Source organism: Pteronotus mesoamericanus, unplaced genomic scaffold (genome assembly GCF_021234165.1).
Source record: "Pteronotus mesoamericanus isolate MK-2021 breed Mesoamerican mustached bat unplaced genomic scaffold, CSHL_Meso_final contig_182, whole genome shotgun sequence".
NCBI classification, from domain to species: Eukaryota; Metazoa; Chordata; class Mammalia; order Chiroptera; family Mormoopidae; genus Pteronotus; species Pteronotus mesoamericanus.
In genome coordinates, this window is record NW_026555078.1 from 2,871,547 (window position 1) to 2,896,566 (window position 25,020).

Genomic DNA, 25,020 nt, shown 5'->3' on the forward strand with positions numbered 1-25,020 from the left:
ATCCTGGACTGACCTGCTTTCTCTGTTCTCCCCTCCGCGCCGCGGAGCAGCATGAAGGGGAGGAGCACTCGGCTGCGCAACACCACGGGGACGGAGCTGTGGCAGCGTGTCCAGCGGCCTCTGCAGGACCTGCAGCTGTGGAATGCCCTGGCCCAGCGGCTCCTGGACGTCACCGCCAGCCTGCCAGACCTGCCCTCCATTCACACCTTCCTGCCCCAGATCGAGGTAACCGTGGTTGTGCCAGGAGGGCTGGCCCGTGCTGCCGGGGGAGGCCGCCACCACACAGGCATCGCAGGCATTCTCCTAGGGAAAGGCGTGTTCCTGGGTCCTCTGCTTATCTGGTAAAGCTCATTGTGAACACGCCTGGCACAGGAGTCCTGTGTGCCCAGGAAATGTCAACGCTCGCTATCAGAGACAGAGGTCATCCTCAGAAGGCACAGCCCCGTGCCTGGTGTTCCCCAGGACTCTGCACTGGGCCTCCCGCGCCCTTCCCCCCCCCCCCCCCCGGACCCCACTGCAGGCAGCTCTCTCTGGTGGGAGCATGAGCAATGAGAGAGCACGTCAGGTCATGACCTTTACTGCGGTAGGATGCATGGGGCAAGTGACAGGAAACCTGACCAATGGTAGCTAAACCCAGTGACCTTCAGGCAGTCCCAGGGCTGGTTTAAGAGCCCGACAGCATCATTCAGGACCCAGGCTTCTCTGGCTCTAAGCCACGTCTCCCCTCACGGCCCCCCAATGGCTGCCACTGCGGCCAGCATGCATCCTCGCATGAACAGCAGCACCTGTGCAGGAAGGAATGGCGTGGGAGCCAAAGGGGTCCCCATCTGCCATTTCCAGCAGGGAGGCCAACCTCCTTCCCGGAATCGCCGGCAGAGTCCCCTCACATCTCATTGGCCCCCCTAGGTCACATGACCACCCTTGGCCCAATCACTGGCTGAGGACGATGGAATTACCATGACCGGTTTGTACCCGTTATAGTCATAATCCTAGAACCTGGAAACCTGCAGTTTGCTACCCTAACAAAATCCTGGTTGTTTGCTGAGGAAGAAGGAGGGATGGGTGTTGGGTGAGCCCTGGACGGTGTCTGCCTCAAACGCCTGTCACCTGGTGGCTCTGATTTGCTGTAAACACCGCCTTGGGCTACCGTGGAGCTCTGGTCCATAAAACGCCTTCAGGTCCAAAGATTCCTACACATGCAGAGTGGAAGCAGGTATCGGGAGAGTCAGCCCCATGGTGTAAGCATTTCCCTTCTGGTGATAAAAGCCATGTCTACTTGGAGAATGTAAAGATTTGTGATGAAAACAAAGAGCCCTCACTGGTATCCCCGCTGGCCACAGGACACTGGTGACACGATGGGCACTCTTGCCGTCCCTTTCTCTGTCGGACCTGGTGTCAGCCAGGGTTTGGCCCTCCTCCCTCAAGCACAGTCCTCAGCGGTGACCGTGGTCTCCACCGCGGCTTTCCACAGGCTTGGGTGGGAGCACGCGCTTTCTCTCTCCATATTGCTTTCGCTGCGGACCCCAGCCCCTCTTCTGGGGGTCCTGTGGGCTCCGTGCTCCTTGTGCTCCTGAGGATGATGGTCCGTGTTTTAGAGGTGCTCCTCAGGGATCCCCAAAGTGAATTTCATGTGTGCCACAAACCTCAGTCTTAGGCCAGACAATCCCAAATGCCCCCTTTGCCTCTGATGAAAATCCACATAGCCATGTCCAGGAGATATGGTCATCAACAGACTGAAGCTTTAGTTAATTCATTACAGTTTCTGTGTATTTGAGACCATACTATGTAATTATATCCACTGATATGTCCACTCTACACCTGTGAGCTTTTTCTCAGCATCATTTAAAATTCTTCCAAAAAGTCAACATTTTTAATGGCTGCATAATATCCCATTTGTGGAAATGCCATAATTTACTGAGCATATCACAGATATTTAGGATGTTCCTCATTTGTGTTGTCATAATTCATATATGTTGAATATCTATGTACACAGATTTTTGTCTCCATTCCTACCATTTTCTCCTCATTTTGCTGAGGGATTTGGGCCAGGAAGAAGTTAGGGTGCTTGTTCAAGGCCAAGTCACTCAGGGGAAACAGCGCTAGGGCCAGAACGGTGGGCTCTAGACTCTCATCTCATGTTCTTGTCCCTACCTTCCCACGGGTTCCTGGAAACAGCGTTGTGATTTAAGCAGAACAATTTTATTAAAACTGTTTGACTGTTGAGGAAACCAAGTCTTATAGAGGGGAAGCCACTTGCTCAAGGTCGCCTAGTCATTACAGCTTTGACCCAGGCCCATCAGACTCCATGACAAGTGTGTTCTGTCCTGTCCTTCCGACTGGGGCGGAAAGCACAGCGGCGCCTCCTTGAGGCGGGAGCCAGGGGGCCTGTCTTTCCAGAGGGTGACCAGGACTCCCGGAGCGGGGTTTCACGGAGCAGTGGGCTGGGACAAGGCGGGCCAGGGCTTCTGTGTGCTCATGCTTGGGTGCCGTTTGCTGGTGGGAGCCAATCTGGCATCGCTGTCACCAGCCTGCCGGGCAGCGTGGATGTCACGGGCCAGGGCGCGGGCTGCCAGCCCTGCCTTTACTTGACTCAGCCCCTACGTCTTGCCTCCGAGTGGCCTGCGGAGCTGCAGGGCCCCTCCAGAACTGAAACACTGCGCCCCCGGAAGTCGGGCACAGCTCGTGTGTTAGTTTCCTAGGGCGGCTGTTACAACCTATGAAAAGCTGGGTGAGCGAAAGCAACAGAATGTATCCTCTTACTGTTCTGGGGAATAGAAGTCCAAGATCGAGGCATCAGGAGGGACTCGCTCTCTCCGAGGGCCCTGGGGGCGTGTTCTGTCTTGCCTCTCCCAGGCTCTGGTGTTCGCCACGGTCGTTGGTGTCCCTGGGCATGCAGGTCCCATCTCTGCTTCTGTCATCACGGTGGACATCTCCCCACGTATCGTCACACCGTCTTCGCTCCGCGCATGTGTGCCTGGGTCCAAATCTCCCCTTTTAATTAGGGTGCCCGTCCTACGGCATCAGGGGCCCACCCGAATGACCTCGCTTGACCTTGGCTACCTCTGTGCAGGCCCCGCCTCCAAAGAAGGTCACGTTCTGAGCTGGGTGGGAGGTTAAGACTTCACCATAGCTTTTAGGGGGAGGGCACAACTTAACCCATAACAGCTGGTTGAATAATCACAGCTGGGAAGGGCCGTTGTTCATTGTGTGTCCGCTGTGGGTCTTGCTCTGTTAAATGTTGTGTAGGCATCGTGGCATTTAAACTTCGTGACAGCCCCATGAGCTGCGGTGTGACCTATGTTACAGATGAGGAAACTGAGGCTCAGAACCGTCCAAGGCCTCCCAGCTAGTGTAGAATCCAGATCATCTCGATGACAACTGCCCGGTCTGAATTTTTAACCCCATGGTATTAAGTCTGGGCTGGGTGAGAAGCAGGTACAGGTGACCCCCTACCCAAAGAGACTTGGCCTCTGTGTGGCCGATCACAAAGCACCTGCCCTCATGCGCGGGACACGCCAGTCCAGCTGTGCTGGCCGTGATTATGCCGCGTGTCCTCCCGGGACCCCTCTGCCCTTGTCAGCACTGCTTCCTCTGAGGGGCCTCCTCGGGCTTCCCCAGCAGGAATTCACTTCCGCCCTGAACACCCACAGCCCTCGGCTGGAACTTTGCTTAGGGAAACACTTTCTTCCTCCACTGCAGTTACCTACCTGGACTGGGGTCCTTGTTCCTCTGGTCCCAGCCCCGTGTCTAGCTCAGTATCTCAGTATCATCATCAGGTAAAAACAGAAGGACTCAGGCCAGCGGACAGCACCAGGGCCCTGGGCCTTACCCCAAACAACTGGTTAACCAGCAGGAGCCTGAGGCTTAGCACAGGGCTGTGTGGCAGAAAACGAGAGTGTAGGCTGGGAATGAAGTCCAGGTGGGCTTCCTGGAGGAGGCGGGGCCTGGGCTGTGCATAGTTCAGTCTGTGTGGAAGCAGCTGCCTGTTACAAAGAGGCTTCTGAGTCCCCTGTAGGTCCCCTTTCCACCTGGCGTATCGTGACTCCATTCAGGTACCACCTCTTCCAGGAAGCCTTCCTGAATTCCCCTGTCTGCTTCTACAGGCCCTTAACTCCCTCATAATGTCCCAGGGACCACGAGGGAGGTAGCCTGCTACTGCTGGTAGAGCCAATTGTTGGGTGGGAGATCACACTGGTTTGGTTTGGGCTCCGCTGCGGGGGCACAGTTGATTCCAGGGGTGGCCGAGGCTGGCGGGCAGCTAGGAGCTGCCGTGGTCTGGGTGAGTGCGGCTGAGGGTGCCCATGGGCGGCAGCAATGGGGATGGACGGAGATGGTTTCTAAGACTGGTGAGTGGTAGAATCCTTGCTCAGGCTTTGACAGTAAGATGGATGTGGGGGGCATGGAAGGGATCAGGTTGACCCTGAAACTCAGGGCCTCCGTCGCGCATTCCTGCCAGCCCATTCCTCATGTCCACCGCTGCCTCAGGACCGAGCACAGAGGCGCAGCCTCCCAGCAGTCGCAGCAGGACAGGTGTGCTCCAGGCGCGGGCTCCAAGCTCCCTCTTGCTCTGCCCTGCTCCGTGGCTAGCGGCGACCTGTCTTCCTACACAGGCGGCCCTGCTGGAGAGCTCCCGCCTGAAACAGCAGCTGACCGTCCTGCAGCTGAAGAGGGACCTGCTGGGCAGCGTCTGCGGCCAGGACAGAGCGGCGGCCCTCCTGGAGCAGGTGGCGGGCTCTGTGAGGGACAGGGACCTGCTGCACAACGGCCTGCTGCAGAGGAAAAGCAAACTGCAGGTGAGCTCCGCCGCTGTCTGCCTGGTGCTGGGGCCCAGCCGGGGGCAGGGCCGCCCCTTCCGGGGCCGGCAGCCCTGCGTTCTGAACCCGGCTCCTCCATGTGCCACTGCGTGGCCTGGGCACGTCCGTTTGGCCCCACCATCTAAGGTTCCTCATCTGTAAACTGGGCAGGGTTACTGTGCTGTCCTTCTAACTGTCCTCCTGGCCATCTGTCTGCCCCACCCCGTCCCTGCCCCCAAGTCCCCTGTCTACACTATGGTCACTGAACCGCCTCACAGAGAGCTAGGGAGTGTCAAATAAGAGAACACAGAGGGAAAAAATGTAAGCTTTTAACCACCAGTTAACTGGAAAGTACGATTACCAGCAATACGTCTCTGTCTGTGACTACACGAAATCGAAAAGGGAGCATGGCGTGCCGCAGGCTGGTCATGCTTCATGTGGCCAGTGTCCGCGGAGCGTCCGATGGTGATGATGGCGATAGCTGTGGTCCGCGGGGCACTGAGGGGGGCCGGGCTCCTGCTGAGAGCCTCACGCCCGTGGCCTCAGCGATCCAAGCAGCAAACGTTCTCGTGTTTGCGGGGCAGACGGTTTCTGCTGCAGCATCCCCACTCTGCCACTGTCGCATGGGAGCGGCTGCACATGCGCGGGCGAGGCTGTGTTCCAATAAAACTTTATTAACAAAAGCAGGCCTCTTGGGGGATGTGGGGGATGTGCTGCAGATGGGGTCTGCCAGCCCCTGTTCTACTGGGCAGAACAGCCGTATGTGGGGACACTTTGGTGACTCTTAGGAGGGGCGCTCAACCCCCTCCAGAGCTCTGGGAAGCCTTCCTGGAGGCGGTGACGCCTGCATGAGCAAGAGCAAGCCAGGAGAAGGCTGGAGAAAGCAGGTGGGTTGTGAGGAAAGCTCTTAATTTGTGTGCTGCCCATTCTGTGTCCCTCCAGAGCTTGCTCGCTCAGCACAAAGACTTCAGGGCTGCTTTCGGGCCCCTGCAGAAGAAACTCTTGGCCCTGCAAGCGAAAGTCCAAGCCGAGAAGGGGCTTCAGCGGGACCTTCCTGCGAAACAGGCCCAGCTCTCGAGGTTGCAGGTAAGGGGCCTGCGGGGCCCAAGCCAGCTCTGCTCGGGTGCTCAGCTGCAGCTGGAACAGCGCCCCGCCTGCGCAGCGACTGGCGGAGCGGCAGCCTGGCCCCTCCAGACCCGGGGACCTGCACCGGAGATCTGATCATCCCTCTCTGCTAATCAGCCTGGCGGTTCCGGCCTCAGCAGGGCCCTTAGCACCTCCAAACTGCTGACTCTCAGGCTTAGAAACTGATACACTGTCCGCGCTTCCAAAGTCTCACACCGACCTTGATTTGAACGTTGCTTTGCTCAGTGCCCCTAACGAGGCCAAAGGCCTTCAGGTAAATAAACCTACTGGGACACTGAAAGTAAATGTCTTAAAACACTTGTGGACTGGACGTCGGCAGCTTGTTAATAATTGTTGGCTGGATGAGGAGCTGGCTGGTTTTTAACAGTTATCTTTTAAAGCCCAAGCACAGCTCATCCGCTCATCCCTACACAGAGAGTATTCTTTGGAAAACATTAGACATGATGCCTTGGGGGCTTTCAAACTAAAGCTGGGATGGGATTCCTCATGACGCAAGGTGGCCGTCAAGCCAGAGTCTGGCCGTGTGTCTCCCAGTTTGTTCTCCTGGTGTCTCCGAATGTTTTCCCCTCAGTTAAGACGCTCTCCCCATTCCCGAAAGCGGGCCCATCAGACGGCCGCGCCGTGCAGCCGCTGGAGTCGGGCACCTGCCGCCCCGGGACCCTCCCAGCGCCTCCCACTCAGCGCCCCCGGCCCTGATCCGCACCCGCCGCAGGAGGCAGGAAGGGCAGCCCCACTCATTGCTCCCTCTGCTGTAGGGGCTGCAGGAAGAGGGCCTGGACCTCGGGGTGCAGGTGGAGGCCGCCAGGCCCTTCATCCAGGGGAACCCCGACCACCAGCACAGAGTGGACCAGCTGTCCGCCGACGGCCAGGCCCTGCAGAGGTCTCTGGAGGTGAGAGCTGCGTCCGCCCCTCAGCCCCGGGATCAGACCCCCGTCGGGAGATCTCTTCCCCTCTTTTCTTCTTTGTTCCTGCCAACTCTTCTTCCTCTTCCTCTCCTCCCGTTTTTCCCTTCCTCATGCACTCAGTGGGCAGTTGTTGAGCGCCTTCTGTATGCCAGGCAGAGTTCTGGGCCCCAAGGATGGGGACACAGGATAGCCCTGTTGGGGTTACGCTCTAGTGGGTAGACAGTGAGTCAACAGCCAACAAGTAAATATGCAATTCCATGGGCTGGCAGCCAACGAAAGGCACAGACATCTCAGGTGCTAACAAGAGCCCCTGGGGGCTGCAGGCCCATCGCGTTTGCTGCCTCAGGTGCGGCTCCGAGGTGGGACTACAAGATGCAGCCTTGGGGCTGTGGGCCTTGTCTGCAGCGCCCTCTGGTGGCCATGTAGATCTTTCTGGCGTTCACAGAGGACGGGCTCCCTTTTGAGCAGTGGGAATGGGAATGGAGGGTCCTTCCAAATTCCCTTGAGGACAAGCTGATAGGCAGGCTGCAGCCACCACCCAGACTCTGATTCAATGGAGCCCCAGGTCTGCGTTTGTCACCAGGGCCCCAGCGGCACAAAGCCAGCTCTCAGGCTGCCCATATCACGAACACTCTTGGAGGCAGGGCTCCCCGCCCCACGGGCCCCAGCCCACCCTGCTTAACCAGAAATATTCGTGCAGTCCGGGAAGTCATAGATAGTATTCGTACCCACACCATTGAAAAATGTAATGCGATGCCCTTTCTATAGCAGAAAAGATAAATAAAAGTAAAGAATAATGATTTAAAAATGCCTTCCAAAATATAAGTGCTCCAAGAGGGCCACCCGGAGGCAGAAGGCGGTGGTCAGAGCGCACCCCCTCCAGGGGACGACCTCAGATGCCTCTAGTGATGGGATTCTCCGAAATGTGAACAACCCGGAGTGCGGTCCTCCCTCAGTTTACAAAACAGCTGCATTCCCGGAAAGGCGGCGTGTTTTTTAAAACTGCCAAAATCTCTGTGTTTATATGTAAACCGGAGTCCGATGCTAAACCCAGACCCCACTAAACAGGTTTTTTCCTGTGCGGATGTCGGTGGGCATGAGAGTGTGGGCAGTACCCCCCAGAGCGGGTCGGGGGTGCCATCCCCCTCACCGTCTCTGCCGGCATCACCCCCACCCCATCGTCAGCGCAGCATCCAAAACCCCCGTGAGCGTCCAGAAAACATGGCTCTACCCACAGAGGCCTCCTGGTCTGAGTGAGGTCTGAGGTCTGAGGTCCAGATGACTTCATTTAAGTCAGTGTAATAAATTAGCGGCTAGTGAGTGGCCCCGAGGAGGAGGCAGGGGCAGCAGAGAGAGAGATAGGAATGGCTGTCCCGCCCCTCAGCAGCCTCAGAGCCGAGTGGCAGCGCCCTTCTGCTTTAATGCCGGCAGCCAGCGCCACCCAGGCTGGTCGTTAGAACAGCTGGGAGAAGCCTTCCCTGAGCGTCCCCAGGGGTCTGCCAAGTGGGGACTCCCAATTCCCTCGTACCTCCTCGTTGTTTCAGTACGTCCCTAAAGAAGTACATTGCCTCTCTTTCATTGTTTTGCCACTCACAGAGACAGAGAGGAACAAGGCGAGAGCTGAGCAATGATGGACCGAGGGGAGGGGAATAAAAAGCAAGGCTGTGTTAAAAAAACTTTTTGCCAGAGTCTAATCATACATAGAAAAATGATTGTCTCAGTGTGCAGTTGGATAAATTTTAAAAAACTGAATACGGCTGTGTTACCAGCACCCAGATCACGGCACAGAATTGTACCAGCGCCCGCCCCTCCCCCGCAAAGCCCCTTGTGCCCCTGGGTCTCTGCCCACCACTCCTGAAAGCCGAAAGGAACCCTGCCCTTGGACTTGGACCAGTATAAGTTGGGTTCGCCCAGTCGTATGTGTTACTCAACTTGAATCAGACGGAATGTTTTATTTTGTCCTGGCTTCCAGCTCTTGTGACGTTTACAAATCCACCCATAACATTGCGGTAGGTTGTTGGGTAGGCCGTTCGCTCTCGCTGCTGTACCCCATCCCAGGGGACGACAATGCCTCGGTGCATTCATTTGTTTGCTGTGGATGGGCGCATAGGGGGTTCCCTGTGTGGGGCTCTCCCAGGCACCGCCACGCCCCGGCCTTTTGGCGGAGACATGTTTGCAGTGTTGGGTGTGTGCTCAGGGCTGAAAGCCTCGGACCCTAGGGCTGCCTGTGTCTGGTTGGAGGTGATACTGACCTATTGTACTATTTTCACGAGTGGTTGTACCAACTTACAACCCTCACTGGTGGTGTCTGAGACCCGACTGCTCCAGACCTGGAGCATGAAGTGAGACAGGCTGAGAGGCCCTTCACGCCAGAATCTGGCTTTCTGGGGTGAATCCCTTGCACTGTGCAGAGGGGAGGACCCGCATCTCTTGTTCCTACTGGTGGACGGCCCTGAACGGGAGCTCCGGGGGACGCCAGGCCCTGCAGGGTAGGGGGGCCCGTCCCAGCCCCCGCCAGCGCTCAGAGCGCCCTGGCCCTCGGGGCTGTGCCGCAGGACCTCGTGGACGGCTGCCAGCGGAGCGTGCGGGAGCACTGCACCTTCAGCCACGAGCTGCTGGAGCTGCGACAGTGGATCGCCGTGGTCGCGCAGAAGCTAGAGTCGTACCTGGGTGACACGGGGCCTTGGGATGCCCAGGCTCGCGAGGCTGATGTCGAGGTGAGACAGCTTTCCGTGCAGAGGCGTTGCATCCCCAAAACCAGGCAAAAGCTCCCCACGAGGGGGGGTGGCGCAGAGACACCTCCTCCTCCAGGACCTCACAGGGCACGTGTGTGCGTATGTGTGTGTCCTTCAGCGGCTGCTGGCGGAGATCCCGCAGAAGGAGGCCCAGCTGCCCCTCATCGAAGCGCACGGCCAGCTCGTGATGGAAAAGTCCTCTCAGGAAGGGGCAACTGTGGTCCAGGGGGAGCTGGCGGCACTGGCGGAGTCATGGCAGGCCCTGCGGCTGCTGGCGGAGAGCCTGCTGAGGTGAGACTGCCTCAGCCCTACGCCCATAAGGGGAGCCCAGCGGTGCTGGAAGGCGGGCTGGCAGTCTGTGGTGGGGCCGGTGGGGCGCTGGGGCCTGCGGCCGTCTCCCACCGGGCCCCCTCGGCGCTGCAGCAGGGCAGGGAGGAGGCCCGGCTTGGGAGTGGCCTCCAGTCCCCATGGGCTTGGGCTGGGCCTGCATCGACGGGCACCTGCGCCCTGTGGACCGTGGAGTAGGTGTCAGGTAGGAAGCTGGAATTGCATGTGCCTTGGGGACATTCTGACTCTCCCGAAGGACAGGCCCAGACTTGGGAAGGGAAGGAGCCTCCTGCCACCACGTGCCCTAGTTTTATTTCTTTGCCGTGGCCGGGTGAGTCCCCGCCACGCCCATCCCCACACTGACTGGGCTGAATTTGTCTTCCCAGCCTCGTCAGAAACCGGCAGCTGCAGAGGACAGAACCGGACTCAGGGACGAAAATGGTTTTCACCAACAACATCCCAAAGACTGGGTTTCTCATCACCCCCACGGACCCCGTTTCCATCTCTAGGCGTCGCCGGCAGGTGAGTCTGTCTGGCGGGGCTTCCAGGAGGGGCCGGATCCTGAGTCCAGTGATCAGGCGGGGGCGGGGGAGTCTCCTTGCCCCCGCCCAGGGCCACATGCTCAGCTCCGAACTTGGCCTTGTCCTGGCTCGGGTCAGCCTGCCCCACTGTGTCCCCAGTGTTCCTTGTGCCACAGGACAGAGGGACTGAGAGACCGCAGACCCAGGCCCCTGGGGCAGGTCCCAGGCATCCCTTGGACAGACAGGCCCTCGCCTCGTGGAAACATGGCCCTGCAGGGAGGAGAGGGTGGGGGTTAGAAGCTTCCAGATTGCAAAAAGTGATCACACAAGATGGGTAGTTTTTGTGCCGTGAGTTGTATTTTGTAAAAACAACCAACCTAAGCCCACGGCATCGCCTGTTCTGTCCTCTGGCTGCCTTCACAAAAGAAAGCATATTGAAAAACTCCCTTCTCGTTCTTCAAAGGCAGCTCGTCACTCTGTTGGTTCTGCCATTTTCTGTCCAAGGCGCTTAGGGAGCCCTGAGCCTGGCGCTCGGGGCTGGGACACAGCTCTGAGACAGGGACGCTTCCCACCAGCAGAGCACCCAGAGCCCGGCGCAGAGACTCCCGTGTTGGGACATGCACCCGATCACGTTCCAGCACAGACTCTGATGCAGTAGGGCTGGCATGGGCCGCGCCCGCCCCGCCCCCGTCCCCCCCTTCCCCCCCCCGTGAGTCTGCATTGCCACAGGCGCCCGCCCACTGCTGGGCCTCGGAGCACATTTTGGGAGACAAAGGAGTGAGACCCACAGGCCATGAGATAAGGGTTTACGGAACACAGGGCTCTCGATGGCAGGAAGGCCACAGGCTGTGGGACCTGCCGCAGACTGACCGTGACCCAGTTCTGGGGCAGGGAAGCCCTCCAGGGAGAAAGGAAGTGGGGGTGGGAGTCAAGGAGAGGGGTGCGGGGGTGCATTCCATGCACAGGAGACAGCATGCAAAGACCCGTGGGAGAGGGCGCTGTGCCAGGGCCCACGGCGTGTCTGTGGCCTCGGGCTAGAGGACGAGCTGCAGATCAGGCAGAGCCAGGGCCTGAGGCTCTTGGGCCACATCAAGGGGTGAGAGGCCACCGTGGTATATAAGTGAGTGCTCAGCTGAAGGGACATGCAAGCTGGAGGGTGCTGGAGGGGGACAAAGTGGCAGGAGGGTAACCGTGGTTACTGCCCTCCTGGTCAGGCATGACGGGGCTGCCCCTGGGGGGCCGCGGAGGTGACCGTGAGGAACGTCCCTGACCCCCAGGCGCTGGCCACATTGAGTAGGGACGTTCCCTGTGCCCCCAGGCCTCTCTCACCTCCACTCTGTGCCCCAGATGGATCCCCAGGACACGTGGCCTGTAGGCTGTTCTCCCATCTGACGCTTTGGACCCCCCCGCAGGCAGACCCGCTCCCGGACGCGGAAGGCGGCCCTGAGGGCTCCCCGCAGCTCCTGAGGAACTTTGCGCAGTGGCTGCAGGCGGAAAACGCCAAGCTGGTTAGAATCATCGCGATGAGGACGGCCACGGCCCAGGACGCGAGGACCAGGGAGGCGAAGCTGCAGGTCTGTGACCCCGTGGGTGTGTTTGCACCAGAAACCTCGCCCCTCCTCACCCCTGTTATGTCGCTCCGCCTGTTGCTGTGTAACAAGCTGTCCCAACAGCCCGTGGCTTCAATCAGCAGCTACTTACTTAACACAATTTTGAAGGTTGGCCTCTTGGGGCGAGCTCAGCGGGGCAGTCTGTCTACTGTAAACCTTTCTCTTTCATGCCCACCTGGAGTTAGCCTCCAAGCCCCCCTGCCCCCCCAAACCCTGATTCCGCCTCCTGAAGACGTTTTGACTGCCCTCTCAGCTACTGCTGTCTAATCTAGGCAGCACGCTTACCACTTTAATTACGGAGACTAAGGAGTCTCCCCTAAAGAGGGAAGGGCTTTCCGTCTCCGCCCCGCAGGGCCCAGGCTTTGACTTTGAGTCCAGGGCCCCGAGGGGTTGCCAAAATCAGCTTTGTTCACCACGGTTTTGTCCAGACCAGCCAGTGTCCTGTTGGCAGAACCGCCTGCACCCTGGGCTTGCTTCTCTGGGTTCCCTCCTTGCTCTGCTTTTAGCCCAATGTGCCTTGCTCTCTTGTTAACTCTTTACTGCCTGTTATTTTATATTTTTATATAAATTTTTGTAGTCAATATATTTTTATAGTCAAACCTCAGGTTTCTTCTTCTTCTTTTTTTTTTTTACTACATAGTTCTGCATTTGTAATGGTTTTTAAATGTTTGTAGTATCTTATCATCCGTGAGACGCATGGCGCAGTCACCTGGTTGACCAGGACCAGGGCGTCCCTCCTGCCCTCCTCCCACCTTCCCTCAGCCACTCCTTCCTTCCACTTCCTGCTGCCGCCCCCAGTTCCGGGCCTGTCAGAGGCAACTTGCGTTCCCTGGGTAAACCTCTCGCCCCTGGAGAGCTCACATTCTTGGGGCTCCGGGAAGCTGAGCAACATGCCCGCATCCTACGGCCAGTAGGGTGGGCAGAGCAGGACCCCAAGCCCAAATGTGAACCCAGGCTCTTGGATTCAGGGTCCTGCTCAAAGCCCCTCGTCCCACCACTTCCCAGGAATCCTGGGGACACAGTGCTATGTCTCAGTAGAGGGAGCCCATCCCAACATCACTCTGCCAGACTTAAACGTGCCAACGGGAAGATGTCCAACCGTGGTAGCTTTTAGAAGGGCACCTCCTACGTCAAGCCCGCGGGAGGACCCGGTCGTAGATTGTCAGAGCCGGACGTGGCCGTGGCGGTCCGCAGGGCAGCTGGCCTTGTCCTGCAGGGGCCTTCGTTACATCGCACAGTGTGGCGGCCTGGCCTTGGCTTGGGCTTGCACGGATGGGTTTCTTACTTAATGGCTGCTGGCAGCTCCTCAGCAGTGAAACCTGATTAGCTCCTCCTTACAGCCCGGTGGGGCCATCTGGGCCATCTGGAAGGTGCACATGACATTGCCTTTGCCCCACAGGAACTGGAGGCTCGGGTCCCGGAAGGTCAGCATCTCTTCGAGAACCTCCTTCATCTTGGGCCAGCCAGGGGGGCATCGGAGGAGCTGGAGGATCTGCGCTACCGGTGGATGCTGTACAAGTCCAAGCTCAAGGACAGCAGCCAGCTGCTGGTAGGGCTAAGGACACTCAGGCCCCAGGCCCGGGGGATGGGACTACGGCCGAGCCCTGGTTCACCGGGGAGACCTGGGTGGGCTTACTCGCACGCAAAGCACCCTGTGCCTCCACAGACCAGGCCGAGGGGACCACTCAGTGAGAGAAGAGGGGGACTCCCAGTTCCTAGGTGCTGGCAGGCAAGGTGTCTTTCGTCTACTCTGCCACCCCGCGAGGCCGGGCTCCGGTAACAGCAGCAGTGACCGTCAAGGTTAATGTCCGAGGAGCACTTTGCTGCCTCTAAGGGGCAGCCTTTGTGGGTGTCTCCCCAGTCAGCCCTCACGGCAGCCCTCTGTCTGAGCGGTTGTACCTCTGGCCCCCAGAGGAGTGCGAAGGCTCAGAAGTGAAACTCTCCCAGGTCCCCGAGCTGGGCGGTGGCAGAACCAGCACTGAGAGGCACCCCACTGCTGGACGCGGGGCAGACGGAGCCTGGGATCTCAGCTGCTCCTCCTCTACCTGCTCTGTGACTCGGAGCAAGCATTCCTTTGCCCCCCGCCCCCCTCTCCCCCCTGCCACCGTGTGCCCTCACAAGTAACAATAATTAGTAGCTAATAAGAGCCTCTATTAAGTGGTATGTCCTCCTAGCAACACTATAAAGGAGGTACTGTTCTTATTCCCCAAGAAGTTATGAGGAAATTGAGGCTGGGAGGTCAGCCCGAGGAGGGGGCACGCTGAGCTCCATCACTCCCTTTGCTGGCCTTGCAATGGCCAAATCGGCCGCTAGGTGTCAGCCCAGCCCCAGCCTGGTGGCCGTGCCCGCCGGCCCTGGCCCAGGCTTTCCCAGACAGAGTCCCACCTGGGCCTGAAGTGCGTTAAAAAGCTCATTAAATCGAATCACCTGCTGGTTCAGCCTGTCCAGATGACCAGAAGTTTTAAAGAAACACTCCCCTGACAAAATGAATATTCCATTACAGGCTCTGTTGGGATTTAAGTTTCACTCACTTAACTTTTTTTTTTCCTTTTCCTCTCCTTCCCTAAAATAACAGACACAGAGTTCTCCAGGGCCGCCGACTGGATTCCAGAAGGTATGGAGTCTGCCATCTGCTCCGCATGGCCGAAGGGTGGGGTGTCTGGAGGGCTGGGGGGCCTGTGATGCTGGGGTGGGACTCCTGGGCTTTCTGGAAGGTTCCATGAAGTCTGAGAAATATTCATGCAGAATCAGCTCTGGGTTGCACCACGCGGGGCCCCGGGCCCTCACTCTCAGGAAGGCCCAGGGGTGTGCAGAGTGTCCTGAGCTGTGGCAGGCACATGACAGAAGGGGACCCTAGAATTTTTCATCTGAAACCAGGGAAAGGTGAGGGGTGAACAAGGACACTCTTAATGATTATGCCTTGACAACAGGTGTCAACCAGAACTGTGCCGTGAAACCCGGGCCATTCCAAACCAGACAGTGTGGCCACCTGAGCGGTAGACGGGTATCGGGGCTCAGTGGGGGACAGAAGAGGAAGGGACAGGGTACCTTTGCCGTTCTACCAGGTGTTACCTCTCACGCCCCCTGAGACGTGCTCTGAGCCACTCCCGTGGGGCTTATGGGCCAAAGCAGTAACAGCAGCAGCAGCGATCGTAGTAACGATGAGTAATAGGTGTTGCTACTCTAGATGCTGCTCACTGACCAGCCACTGGGTGCTATGAACTGTGCTAATCGCGGCGAGGGTGTTTCATTTAACCATGCCAGTGACACCCACGGGCGTTGTCACCTCCGTTTTAAGCAGAGGAAACCAGGAAGTGACAAGTTGGAAAGACCTGTTCAGCCCAGGTTCTGGAGTGGTCGGGGCCTCTGGCCCCAACGCCCCTCACACATGCCTTCGAGAAAGTGCCCCTGAGGCCTGGCGGGTCTCCCTGCTTCTGGAAAAGCCCAGTGTAAGTTCATGTCCCCAAGGCCCCCTTCTCCAAGGGCACACGCTTGTTTTCCTGCCAAGCGTTGCCCGTGAGAGATGCGCCTCCAGTCTGCTCTGCTCCGAATGCTCTGGGCTCCTTGAGGTCTCCTTGTCACAAGGCTGTTTCCGGACACTTTGTGTGCCAGGATGTCTTCTTGGTCTCTAGGTGCTGGTCACATCTCGCATGTTTGGAAGAGAGGGTGTCCCCTGGACAGGGCGGGGCAGTCCTGAGACCAAGGCTGTGCTCTGGGCCCTGTGCCGATCAGCTTTGCGACCTGAGACAGGTGGCTTTGCCTCTTGGGACTCACTTTTCCCATCTGTGAAATGGAACTATTAATGCGGACCTTCTTTACCTCATGAACTAGTTTTTTGTTTGTGTTTTTTTAAGAGTTTATTTATTAATTTTTAGAGAGGGGAAGGGAGTGAGAAAGGGAGGAAGAGAAACATTAATGTGTGGTTGCCTCTTGAGCGCCCCCTACTGGGGACCTGGCTCGGAACCCAGGCCTGTGCCCTGACTGGGAATTGAACTGACAACCCTTTGGTTCATAGGCCAGCGCTCAGTCCACTGAGCCACACCAGCCAGGGCTCATGGACTAGTTTTAAAGATCACATAAACTGCCACCGAAGTTCTTTAGATATTCCAGGCCCTGATCCCCCCTCCCCAATTTAGAATACCCAAGAGACCCCTTGTGAAAACAGGCAGTAGCATCGGGAGGATTGGGCTGGCCTGTCTAGCCTTGTGGGATATAGGAGACCCGGGGCCAGGGGCCCAAGCTGCCTCTAGCTCCCACACCTTGAGCTCCTGACTGGCTGGGAGCCCTCAGCCATATAGCGCCCAGGCCAGAGGCCATGGGGAACCACATCCTTCTCCCCTGGTGCTTAGTGATAGTAAGCACTCACTCAGTATTTCTGAGCAGGGGACACTTGCGGGCTGACCCAGCCCTCTGTGTATCTGCTATGTCCTCATTCATTCGTTCATTCCTTCATTCATTTCACACATGTGTGCTGACTGCTGACTTTGTCCCAAGTGCTCTTTTAAGCATTTGAGATCCCTCAGTGAACCCAAGAGCCAAGCCCTACCCTGGTGGCCTGCACACGCTGGCTGGGTCCGGGAGTGGGGGCGTGGAGAGAGGGCTCCCACGACCAGCTGGTCTTGCTGAGGACAGGGGCAAGACTCCAGGTCAGGGGGCACCCAGGGCGGCAGAGGCTCAGGGGTCTCCTCTTACCTGTGGCTGGCGGATGTTGGGCGCTGTTTCATGGAGTATGCAAAGCAGACAGGCTCTAAATGGCAAAAAAACAAACAAACAAACAAACAAACCAAAAAACCCCCCCAAAAAACAACCCTGCTTATCTGGGCTGTGTTTAAAATAATTGAATGTGTGAATATTTGAGTCTGGTGCTAGCTGGCTTTTGAGCTAACAGGGCTCAGCCCACTATGAAGTACATACCTAGAGGCCAATCTACAGAAGCGATCTTGGGCTCCTTTACAGGACAGTTTGTTTCAGCAGAGGTTTTGTGTCTCTCCCCCGGGATTTTGAATTTGGTAGGTCTGGGGTGGCCCAAGAACCTGCATTTCTAGCAAGTTCCCAGGCGAGGCTCAGGCAGCAACTGGCCTTCGGGAACCACCGCTTTATGTGCTGTGTTGGGATCTGGGATCCACCCTTAGAGCGTGTGGTCGTTGGCTGGTCCCTTAGCCACAGTTTCCCAATGAATAAAAAGGAGGGCCCCCCAAGCTCATGGTGGGCAAATTTCTTGTAACAACCAGCACATAGTAGGCTCTTAATTGCCTTGGAGCCTGGAGACTTCTGCAGATGCTACCCCTGCTTCTGTGTCTGAGAACGCTCTGTCAGGGACCCTCCCTTTGGCTTGGTTCTGGGGGTCGTTTTCCTGGGTGGGGTGTGTGCATGTGTGTGCAGGAGCGTGTGCACACATGCACGTATACACACGCACGTGCAGGCCTGGCAGGTAGAAAATAGGCACGGTCTTCAGAGGCTGTCACCTTGCCAACTTAAAAACATTTCATATATTATTTTTATTCAAAAGGGAAGGGAGGAAAAACCTGCCCCAAAGCTAATTATTTATGAGCCGTTGGTTTTGCACGCTTTTTTTCTCTCTGTGTGCCGAGTCATTGAAGGCTCCAGCTACGTCAAGGGCTTCAGCCCGCTTGTTTGTATAAACAGAACAATTAAGATTTATTAAATTTGCAGCTGCCTACACATTGCCGGCTCAGTGCCACGAGATGTGTTTGCCTGCAGCGTTCAGACACATGAAATGAAATTGCTTTGCAAGTTGCAATTGGGCCGTGAGTCAACTACATTCCTGCCCTGGCCCGGGGAGTGGAGCCGTCCTGCCTGAGAGGAACCGTTAGCCGAGGGACAGGTTTGCCAGTGTTTCTGTTTGCCTGGGTGAACTGGCGCAGGGCCTGTGCGCCCGTCTGCCCACGTGGAGAGCGTTCAGTCCTGTGGCTTCTGGGATATAGATTCGGGTGCTGAGCAGCCTGAGGGTGGCATTTTAGTTACCTGACCCTCCTGTATACAACAGGTTTTAAGACTCCTCATTTTCACATCTTCACAGCTCACCTCTTGGGGTGTCTTATTTCAATCAAGTTCTTTCAGCGAGGATTGTGGACTGGCTTCTCCCCACCTCTCACCAGGACACTATCCACCTGAGATTTCTTTACCTGAAAATCTCTGCTTGTGGGTTGTGTTTTGTTTTGATTTTCCTTGGACCGCACTGACGCAGTAAATTCAGACAGCCAGCCTCTGGGAGCTCCAGCCTGTGGTTCCAATTCTCAGGGAAGAGTTTTGTTTCCTGCCCTTCACCCAGAGCCACGATCAAACATTGAATTTCCATGCTTACCTTTTCTGCGAGGTGGAACTAGTCCTCGTCCGCCCCGATACTGAGAGTACAGCTCTTTGGTGCCCCAGCTTGATGCCGGCTCTCCAGTCAGAGGCTCTGTCTTAGTTGTTAGTTTTTTCGTAACAGGTGGGATATAAAATAACAGAGCAGCCTACACCCGGTGTCTTGGAGCAGCTGTAACACTGTAATACCAAATCTCAAGGCAGCCGAAAGTTTTGTTAGAGAATGACTTTCTCTCTCTCTCTCACTGTGATTTTTTCCCCCCAAGACCACATGCCTAGTCTTTGATGCTCACAACCACCTTCACCTTTGTGGTGGGAGGGCAGGGGCCACTTGGACCCTTCTCCACGGTGGCAACGGCCCCGTCGGGTTCTGGGCAGAGGGGATGTAGCTCGACTTCATCGCCCTGCGACTCACTGTCCAACTTTGGGGACTGGTCAAGTTCGGCTTTTCCTTAGAGAAGGGCCTGAGCTTCGCTAGGGCTCTGCTGTCTCTGACCCTCCAAAGGAGAGAGCCAGGGATGGACCTCAGACCACGTGCTACGTCACCCCGGGGGCCCTGTCCACCCATCTGTCGACCCAGAGGCAACTGGCCCTTGCTGATTGATGAAAGAGCCCATGCTAACCCTCCGGACATGAAGTGCTTGAAACTTGGCCTTTGACCACTCGAATCCAGAGTTAATGACATTGGCCCTTCTACGTCTTCCTCCCTCCATTGCTCAGCCCGCCTACCTTCCCGCCTCGGACAACCCTGAAATTCATCCCAGCGAGGTAACCAGCAGCCATCTCTTCACTGAGCACAGGGACCATATCTCTGTCCTCATCTTGGCCTCGGGGCAGCCTCAGGCCGAGGACCGCGTTCCTCTCTCAGGGGTGTCCAACCTTTTGGCATTTCTGGGCCACACTGAACAAAGAGTTGTCTTGGGCCACACATTAAATACATTGCGACGTGTAATCAGAAAAAAATCTCATAGTGTTTTAAGTAAATTTACGATTTTGTGTGCGGCTGCATTCACAGCCACCCTGGGCCATATATGGCCCGCGGGCCATGGGTTGGAAACCGCTGCTTAGTTCTTCCCATTCCTCTAGCGGTCCTTCTTAGACATGACCCACTCTCTCTTTAGGTACCTCTCTCTTTATTTTATTTTTTTGCTTCTTCAGTGATCAGGATCAGCATTGATAAGATTCAGTGTTCGTGAGATAGTATTACTTAATCCACAGTCCATGCACAAAATTTTTAAGCTGTCTCAGTAGTCTTTAAAAAAAAAAACAACACTTTTTTTTTTAGTGGTTACAGGTTTATAAAAAAAAATGAGATCATGCAGAGTGTCCCCATATACCCCCCTCACCTCTCTGCCATGTTTCTTCTATTTTTAACATCTCACATTAGCACAGCACATCCTTACAATCGATGAACCAATCTAGCTACATCATTATTAACTGAAGTCCCTAGGTGAGAGCTCACTCTTGGCGGTGCGCATTCTATGGGGTTGGACAAGTGTATAATGACACGTATCTGCCACGATAGTGTCATACAGAACATGACACTATAGCTCCCCTGTGCTCCTGTTGTTATCCCTTCTCCCCTCCTCCGGAGCCCCTGGCAACCACTGTCTTGTTGCTCATTTCACTTAGCAACAGGCATTTAAGTTTCCTCCATGTCTTTTCACGGCTCGATATCCCATTTCTTTTTATCACTGAATAATATTCCACGGCATGGATGAGCCACCTACAGTCCTTCTCATAGGTTTTTCCCTCAGTCCAGGATCACACACTGTATGTGGTCATCACTTCTCTTTAGTTTCCTCTGCGCTGGAACGATTCATTCCTCAGTTGCACTTGCCCTTGACCTTCTCAAGTACAGGCCAGACCCTTTGTAGAATGTCCCTCAGGTCGGGTTTCCCTGACGTTGCCTCGTGACTAGAACAGGGCCGTGCATTTCTGGCAGGAATGTCCCAGAAGTGAGGCCGTGTTCTCCTCATGCGTCTTCTGGGAGACCCACGATGCGAACACGCCCCCGACAGGGGCGATGTTCCCTCAGACCGTGTGATGAAGGGTGCCTCTGCTGGGTCTCTCCCCAGTAAAACTGCCGTTATTTCTTTGTAACTAGTAAGTGCTCCGTGGGGCACCGCTTAGACCCACTGCAAACACAGTGCCTCTTTCTTACACGGTTATTTCCCGGGGGTCTCTAGGGCCTCTTTCCCTCCCACAGTTCACTGTCGCGGGCCCGTCCTTCCACCCCTGAGGCCTTGTTCTCCGCCTCTAAGCCTCTCGTTCTCTCGAGTTCATCTCCAGTCCGGGTCTATCCTAACTTCAGTCCCAAAGGCCCAACTTCCTGCTACACGTCTGCGCGGGAGTCCCACGGACCCTCTCAGAGTCAACAGGTCTAAAGGTGGCCTCACTGCATCCCTGACACCCACCCAAACCCCGATCCCCACATCAGCGGAAGCATCGTGACCCCCCAGTCGCCCCAGCTGGCTGCCTCCAGGTCGTCCTGGGCCCTCACTGACCTTGACGCTCATCCCAAGTTCAAAGCCTGGGCCTGGATGGACCTCAGATGAGGAAGGATGAAGAGGGGAGAGAAGGGAGAGGAGGGGAGGGGAGGGGCGGAAAGGGGAGGAAAGGGAAGGAGGAGAAGGAAGACAACCTTATGCCCACACATCTGCCCCCGAATCAGGCTTTGCCCTTGCTTGAATAATGGCAACATCAAGGGTGTCCACCTGCAGCCCACGAGATGCATGAGGCCCCGGATGGCTATGAATGGGGCCAACACAAAATCATAAATTTACGTAAAACCTTTTTTTGGCTCATCAGTTTTTGTTAGTGTTTGTGTATTTAACATGTGGCCCAAGGCAACTCTTCTTCTTCCAGTGGGGCCCAGAGGCGCCAAAAGGTTGGACGCCCCCAGAAAAAAATCACCCCTCACTCCAATCATATCATCCAAGACACTTCCCACCCATGGACAAAACCACCCCCAAAGAGCCAGCCCGGGCCGTCTCCTCTCCCAACCCTCTGTGAACCAACCTCGGGCCTCTGGAACAATCCAGCTCTGACAGTCATATGCAGAGCCACCCCCGTAAGGAGAGGGAATGACCCTGGCCGCAGCCCGGCCACTGCCCCCTGCCCCGGGTGGGAGCCCTGGGGCCTCTGAGCTCTCACGGGAAGTGCGCCTTGGGCAGTGGCCCAGAGTTTCAGCCCCGAGGACTAGGAAGAAGGTGCCCGGGACACCGCAGGCAGGGCCCGGCTGGGGACCTGCGGACGCCCCGAGACCCCCTGAGGCAGCCAGGCAGTGAGGGAGGCCCCAGACATTCTGGAGATTATCTGGAGCAAACCTGGGGAGAGGGGGCAGGAAGGCAGCCAGGACGTGGCATGGCAGCCCATCAGAGGGGCCTAACAGGGCCGAATACATTGCTGACCGAGAGTGGGCGAGGGGCATTGGAGCTGCCCCTCCTGAATTGCCGGAGGAAAGCTGGCCCCTGTCGGTCACCTTAGCTCTTGGTGCTGGAAGCATCTTTGTGGTGGTGAATAAGACCAGCTCCCTGGAAAGCCCCTGAGAGTCCCACGCTTGGGCCCGGGATCAGGGTGGGATCGGCGTCAACCATTCCAAGGTGGCTGACAACAGAGGCCTAGGGTGGCTTCTGTGGCGGCTTTTTAGTTGTTTCCTGTGAGAAATGCCGGAGGGTGGTGGACAGAGCCTGGGCTGCGGAGCGGTGCTGCCGATTTGAGCCTGTCCGTCGACCTCGGGCTGGTTCCATCCCCACAGGCTCAGTCTGTTCCTCTGTGATGCGGGCGCAGGGGGCCCACCTCCCCGCGCGGTGCCGGAGCTCAGGAAGCCAAGAGTGCGGGGGCGCGCTTGGTCGTTCATTAACGAGGGAGCCTGGGTGTTCTGGGTGGGGAACCACCGGGCAGTGGGAACGGCTCACAGGTGGGGGTCAGCCTGCGTGGTCACAGCACGGCCCCTGAGGACGCGCAAACAGCCGGCGGCATGGGGAGGGAAGGAGCCTTCTGTTCACTGTGTCGGTCATTCAGCAGATGTTTACTGAGCACTGCTGGGGACTCAGCAATGAACCAAACTAACGTGAGCCCTGCCTCCAGGGTGTCTGGGGACGCAGACCCAAATCAGCTTCCAGAAGAAAGGTCTGGGCACCATGAGAAGGTGCTTGTTTTGAGGCTTGTTTTGGTTCAGGGGCCTGAGGAAGCCACTCACCAGCTGAGGTTAGAATGATCCACAGGAGCTTCTCAGGTACATTGTGGAAGGAGGGAAAAAAAAATGTTCAGTGACCTTCTCGAGACACCCAGCCAGGACTCACATCCAGGCAGAGATTTACATCTTGACGGGCAGAGCCTGTGACTTGGTATGTTTGTCCTTCCTTTTGGGCCTTGAAGGGTTAGCGAAAACCACAGAGGTCTTTGTGTTCTGGCAAAACTGACATGGGGTCCCCTTCCCGGCCGGGAAGACGGGAGGCCCGTGGGGTCCGACAGGCGGCCCCGCCCTCCCGCTCAGAGCCCCCAGCCCACTCACCCCTGCCGCTCTGGTTCTGCAGGCCCGGCGGGGGCGCGGGCCCTGCGCCCTATTCCAGAAGGTGTGCTGCGTGGCGCTGCCCCTGCAGCTGCTGCTGCTGCTGCTGCTGCTGCTGCTGCTCCTGCTCCCGGTGGGCGAAGACGACCGCAGCTGCGCTCTGGCCAACAACTTCGCCCGCTCCTTCATGTTCATGCTCCGCTACAATGGCCCGCCACCCACCTAGCCCACTGCGGCCCGCAGGTGACTTTCTTCTCCGCCCTTCCATCGGCCCTGGGCTCCTCCTGAGGCCGCCGGGGACACTGGAACGGGGGCAGGCCAGGCGGCAGAGCTGCCCCGTATAAATACTGTATCGACGTTCCCAGCACAAAATTACTTTTTATACAGTGTTGTCTTTGTCTATTTATACTAAGTGCATATTATGTGTGACCAGGAATCATGTATAGACTTTTTATATACTCTGTATGTAAGTGCTCAGCGTGTGTTGTTTCAAAGATGGCAGCCGAGTGTTGTTGGGAGAAAGGAGCAGCATGGCTGCCATGGCCTGCCGTCAGCCCGGAAACCGGAACGTGTCCCTGGGACGGCAGCCTCTTGTCCAGAAGCCATCCCCCCGCCCCACCCAGATGTCAGGAAAAGGCCTCAGACTGGCACGCCAGGCCCACCCTCAGCGCCCGGTGACTCTTGTTTTAGGCACAATGAGGACAGACATGCTTGTCCGGTTTTTAAAAATGACAGCAGCTTAGGGCAGAAATGGCGATGACCCAAGGCAGCCCCGGTGACAGCCGTGAAAAGCAGAAGGTGAGGGAGTGACAGCAAGATGTAGCGCTACAGAGAGCAGGCCCAGAGAGAGGCAGAGGCGCGCAGGCCGGGGGCACCGCGAGCAGGAGCCCCTGAGTGCTCGGACCAGGGACGCGACCTGTGGCCATGCACGGAGTCCCAGGGGACCGTTGGCTCGGGCCCGTGTGTCCTGTCCAGGGAGAGCCGCGAGGAGAGAGACTTCCCTGTTGAGGCCTCCACGGAGATCGGTGGGCACACTGGGTGTGCAGCAAGCACCCCCGACAGCGACGGGGGAGGTGTGTTACCTCGGTCGCTCTTGGGCGGAGTTTGTCCTTGTCTCCAGGAGAAAGGGGAGCCCATTCCACACCAGGGACCAGGGATCGAGAGTCTAAGCCAGAGATGAAATGCGGCCCTGGAGCTCAGCCCATTTGAAGGGTCCCCTCCTCCTTCCAGAAGGGACTTCAGACGGGAGCACCTCCTCTGGACCGAGAAGGTCCTGCGCATGCCCCCACAATGTAGCCACGCCCCAGGCGCCCCAACCCAGGCCCTCTCTGGCCCGGGCTGGACAGTAGGGCTCCTTGCGCCATGTGGGAAGGAGCTGGGGTGACTCCATGCTGGGCCCTGAGACCGGAAACGTGTCCCCTCCTCCCCAGGGAGTTCCAGAGTCGTTCCTAAGTGCCTTGTAATGGGATCATGTTTTCCCTACATCAACACTAAGTTTTCCTTTATAAACAGAACTTAGTGCCCGCTCTTTATAAAACCATTTTGTCTGTTCAGTTACAAGGAGACCAAGGAGGGTTCCTCAGGCTTTTGGACCCATAAAGTGTTATAGACCCAGGAGGGCCCTTTAAGCAGAGGGGAGACCAAAGGCCCTGCCCAGCCCCACGCCCCTCCCCTTGCCCCCGCCCAGCTCCCCTTCCAGCGCAGGCCCCGCCTCCACACGGCAATGCTGGCCTGCCGGTCCCAGGCCTCCCAGGAACCAAAAGGGACTGGACATTCAGGGCGCAGGGAAATGGAGTGGGTGGGAACTTCCAAAAGCAAAAGCTCTGTAACAGGAACGTGGTCGTGTGCCCTTCGGGGAGAGGCAGCTGCCGTACATGGGCCAGCGGTGGAAGTGTGTATTTTTTAAACTTTTGATAACAATGCTGTAGAGTCTATTTGTTTGCAGAATTGTTTTTTACAAAAGAGAACTGATATTTTCCTTACTTTGTATAAATACAGCTGTAATATGATCTAATAGCCCATTAACCAGTGCTTTTCCCGTGTAACCTCTTTGCTTAAAGTGCGTGCAGTTAGGATTTTTATGGCTTTCTAGGTTCCTAGACAAGAGCCACAAAGAGCTTTAGAGGGCCCTGTGAGAGAG

At 56.9% G+C, this 25,020-nt stretch overlaps 1 protein-coding gene across 1 annotated transcript in view; it reads left to right on the forward strand.

Annotated features, from left to right (window-relative positions):
* SYNE3 (spectrin repeat containing nuclear envelope family member 3) overlaps positions 1 to 24,188 on the forward strand; it is a 73,847-nt gene extending 49,659 nt beyond the window's left edge. The window contains exons 8-18 of the mRNA XM_054567066.1: positions 51 to 225; positions 4,611 to 4,793; positions 5,736 to 5,879; positions 6,695 to 6,829; positions 9,400 to 9,561; positions 9,698 to 9,870; positions 10,293 to 10,428; positions 11,840 to 12,001; positions 13,437 to 13,586; positions 14,613 to 14,651; positions 22,906 to 24,188. Coding sequence (XP_054423041.1) covers positions 51 to 225; positions 4,611 to 4,793; positions 5,736 to 5,879; positions 6,695 to 6,829; positions 9,400 to 9,561; positions 9,698 to 9,870; positions 10,293 to 10,428; positions 11,840 to 12,001; positions 13,437 to 13,586; positions 14,613 to 14,651; positions 22,906 to 23,106 — 1,660 coding nt within the window. The 3' untranslated portion in view covers positions 23,107 to 24,188. The remainder of the gene's footprint in view (positions 1 to 50; positions 226 to 4,610; positions 4,794 to 5,735; positions 5,880 to 6,694; positions 6,830 to 9,399; positions 9,562 to 9,697; positions 9,871 to 10,292; positions 10,429 to 11,839; positions 12,002 to 13,436; positions 13,587 to 14,612; positions 14,652 to 22,905) is intronic.
* The last annotated feature ends 832 nt before the right edge of the window (positions 24,189 to 25,020 follow it).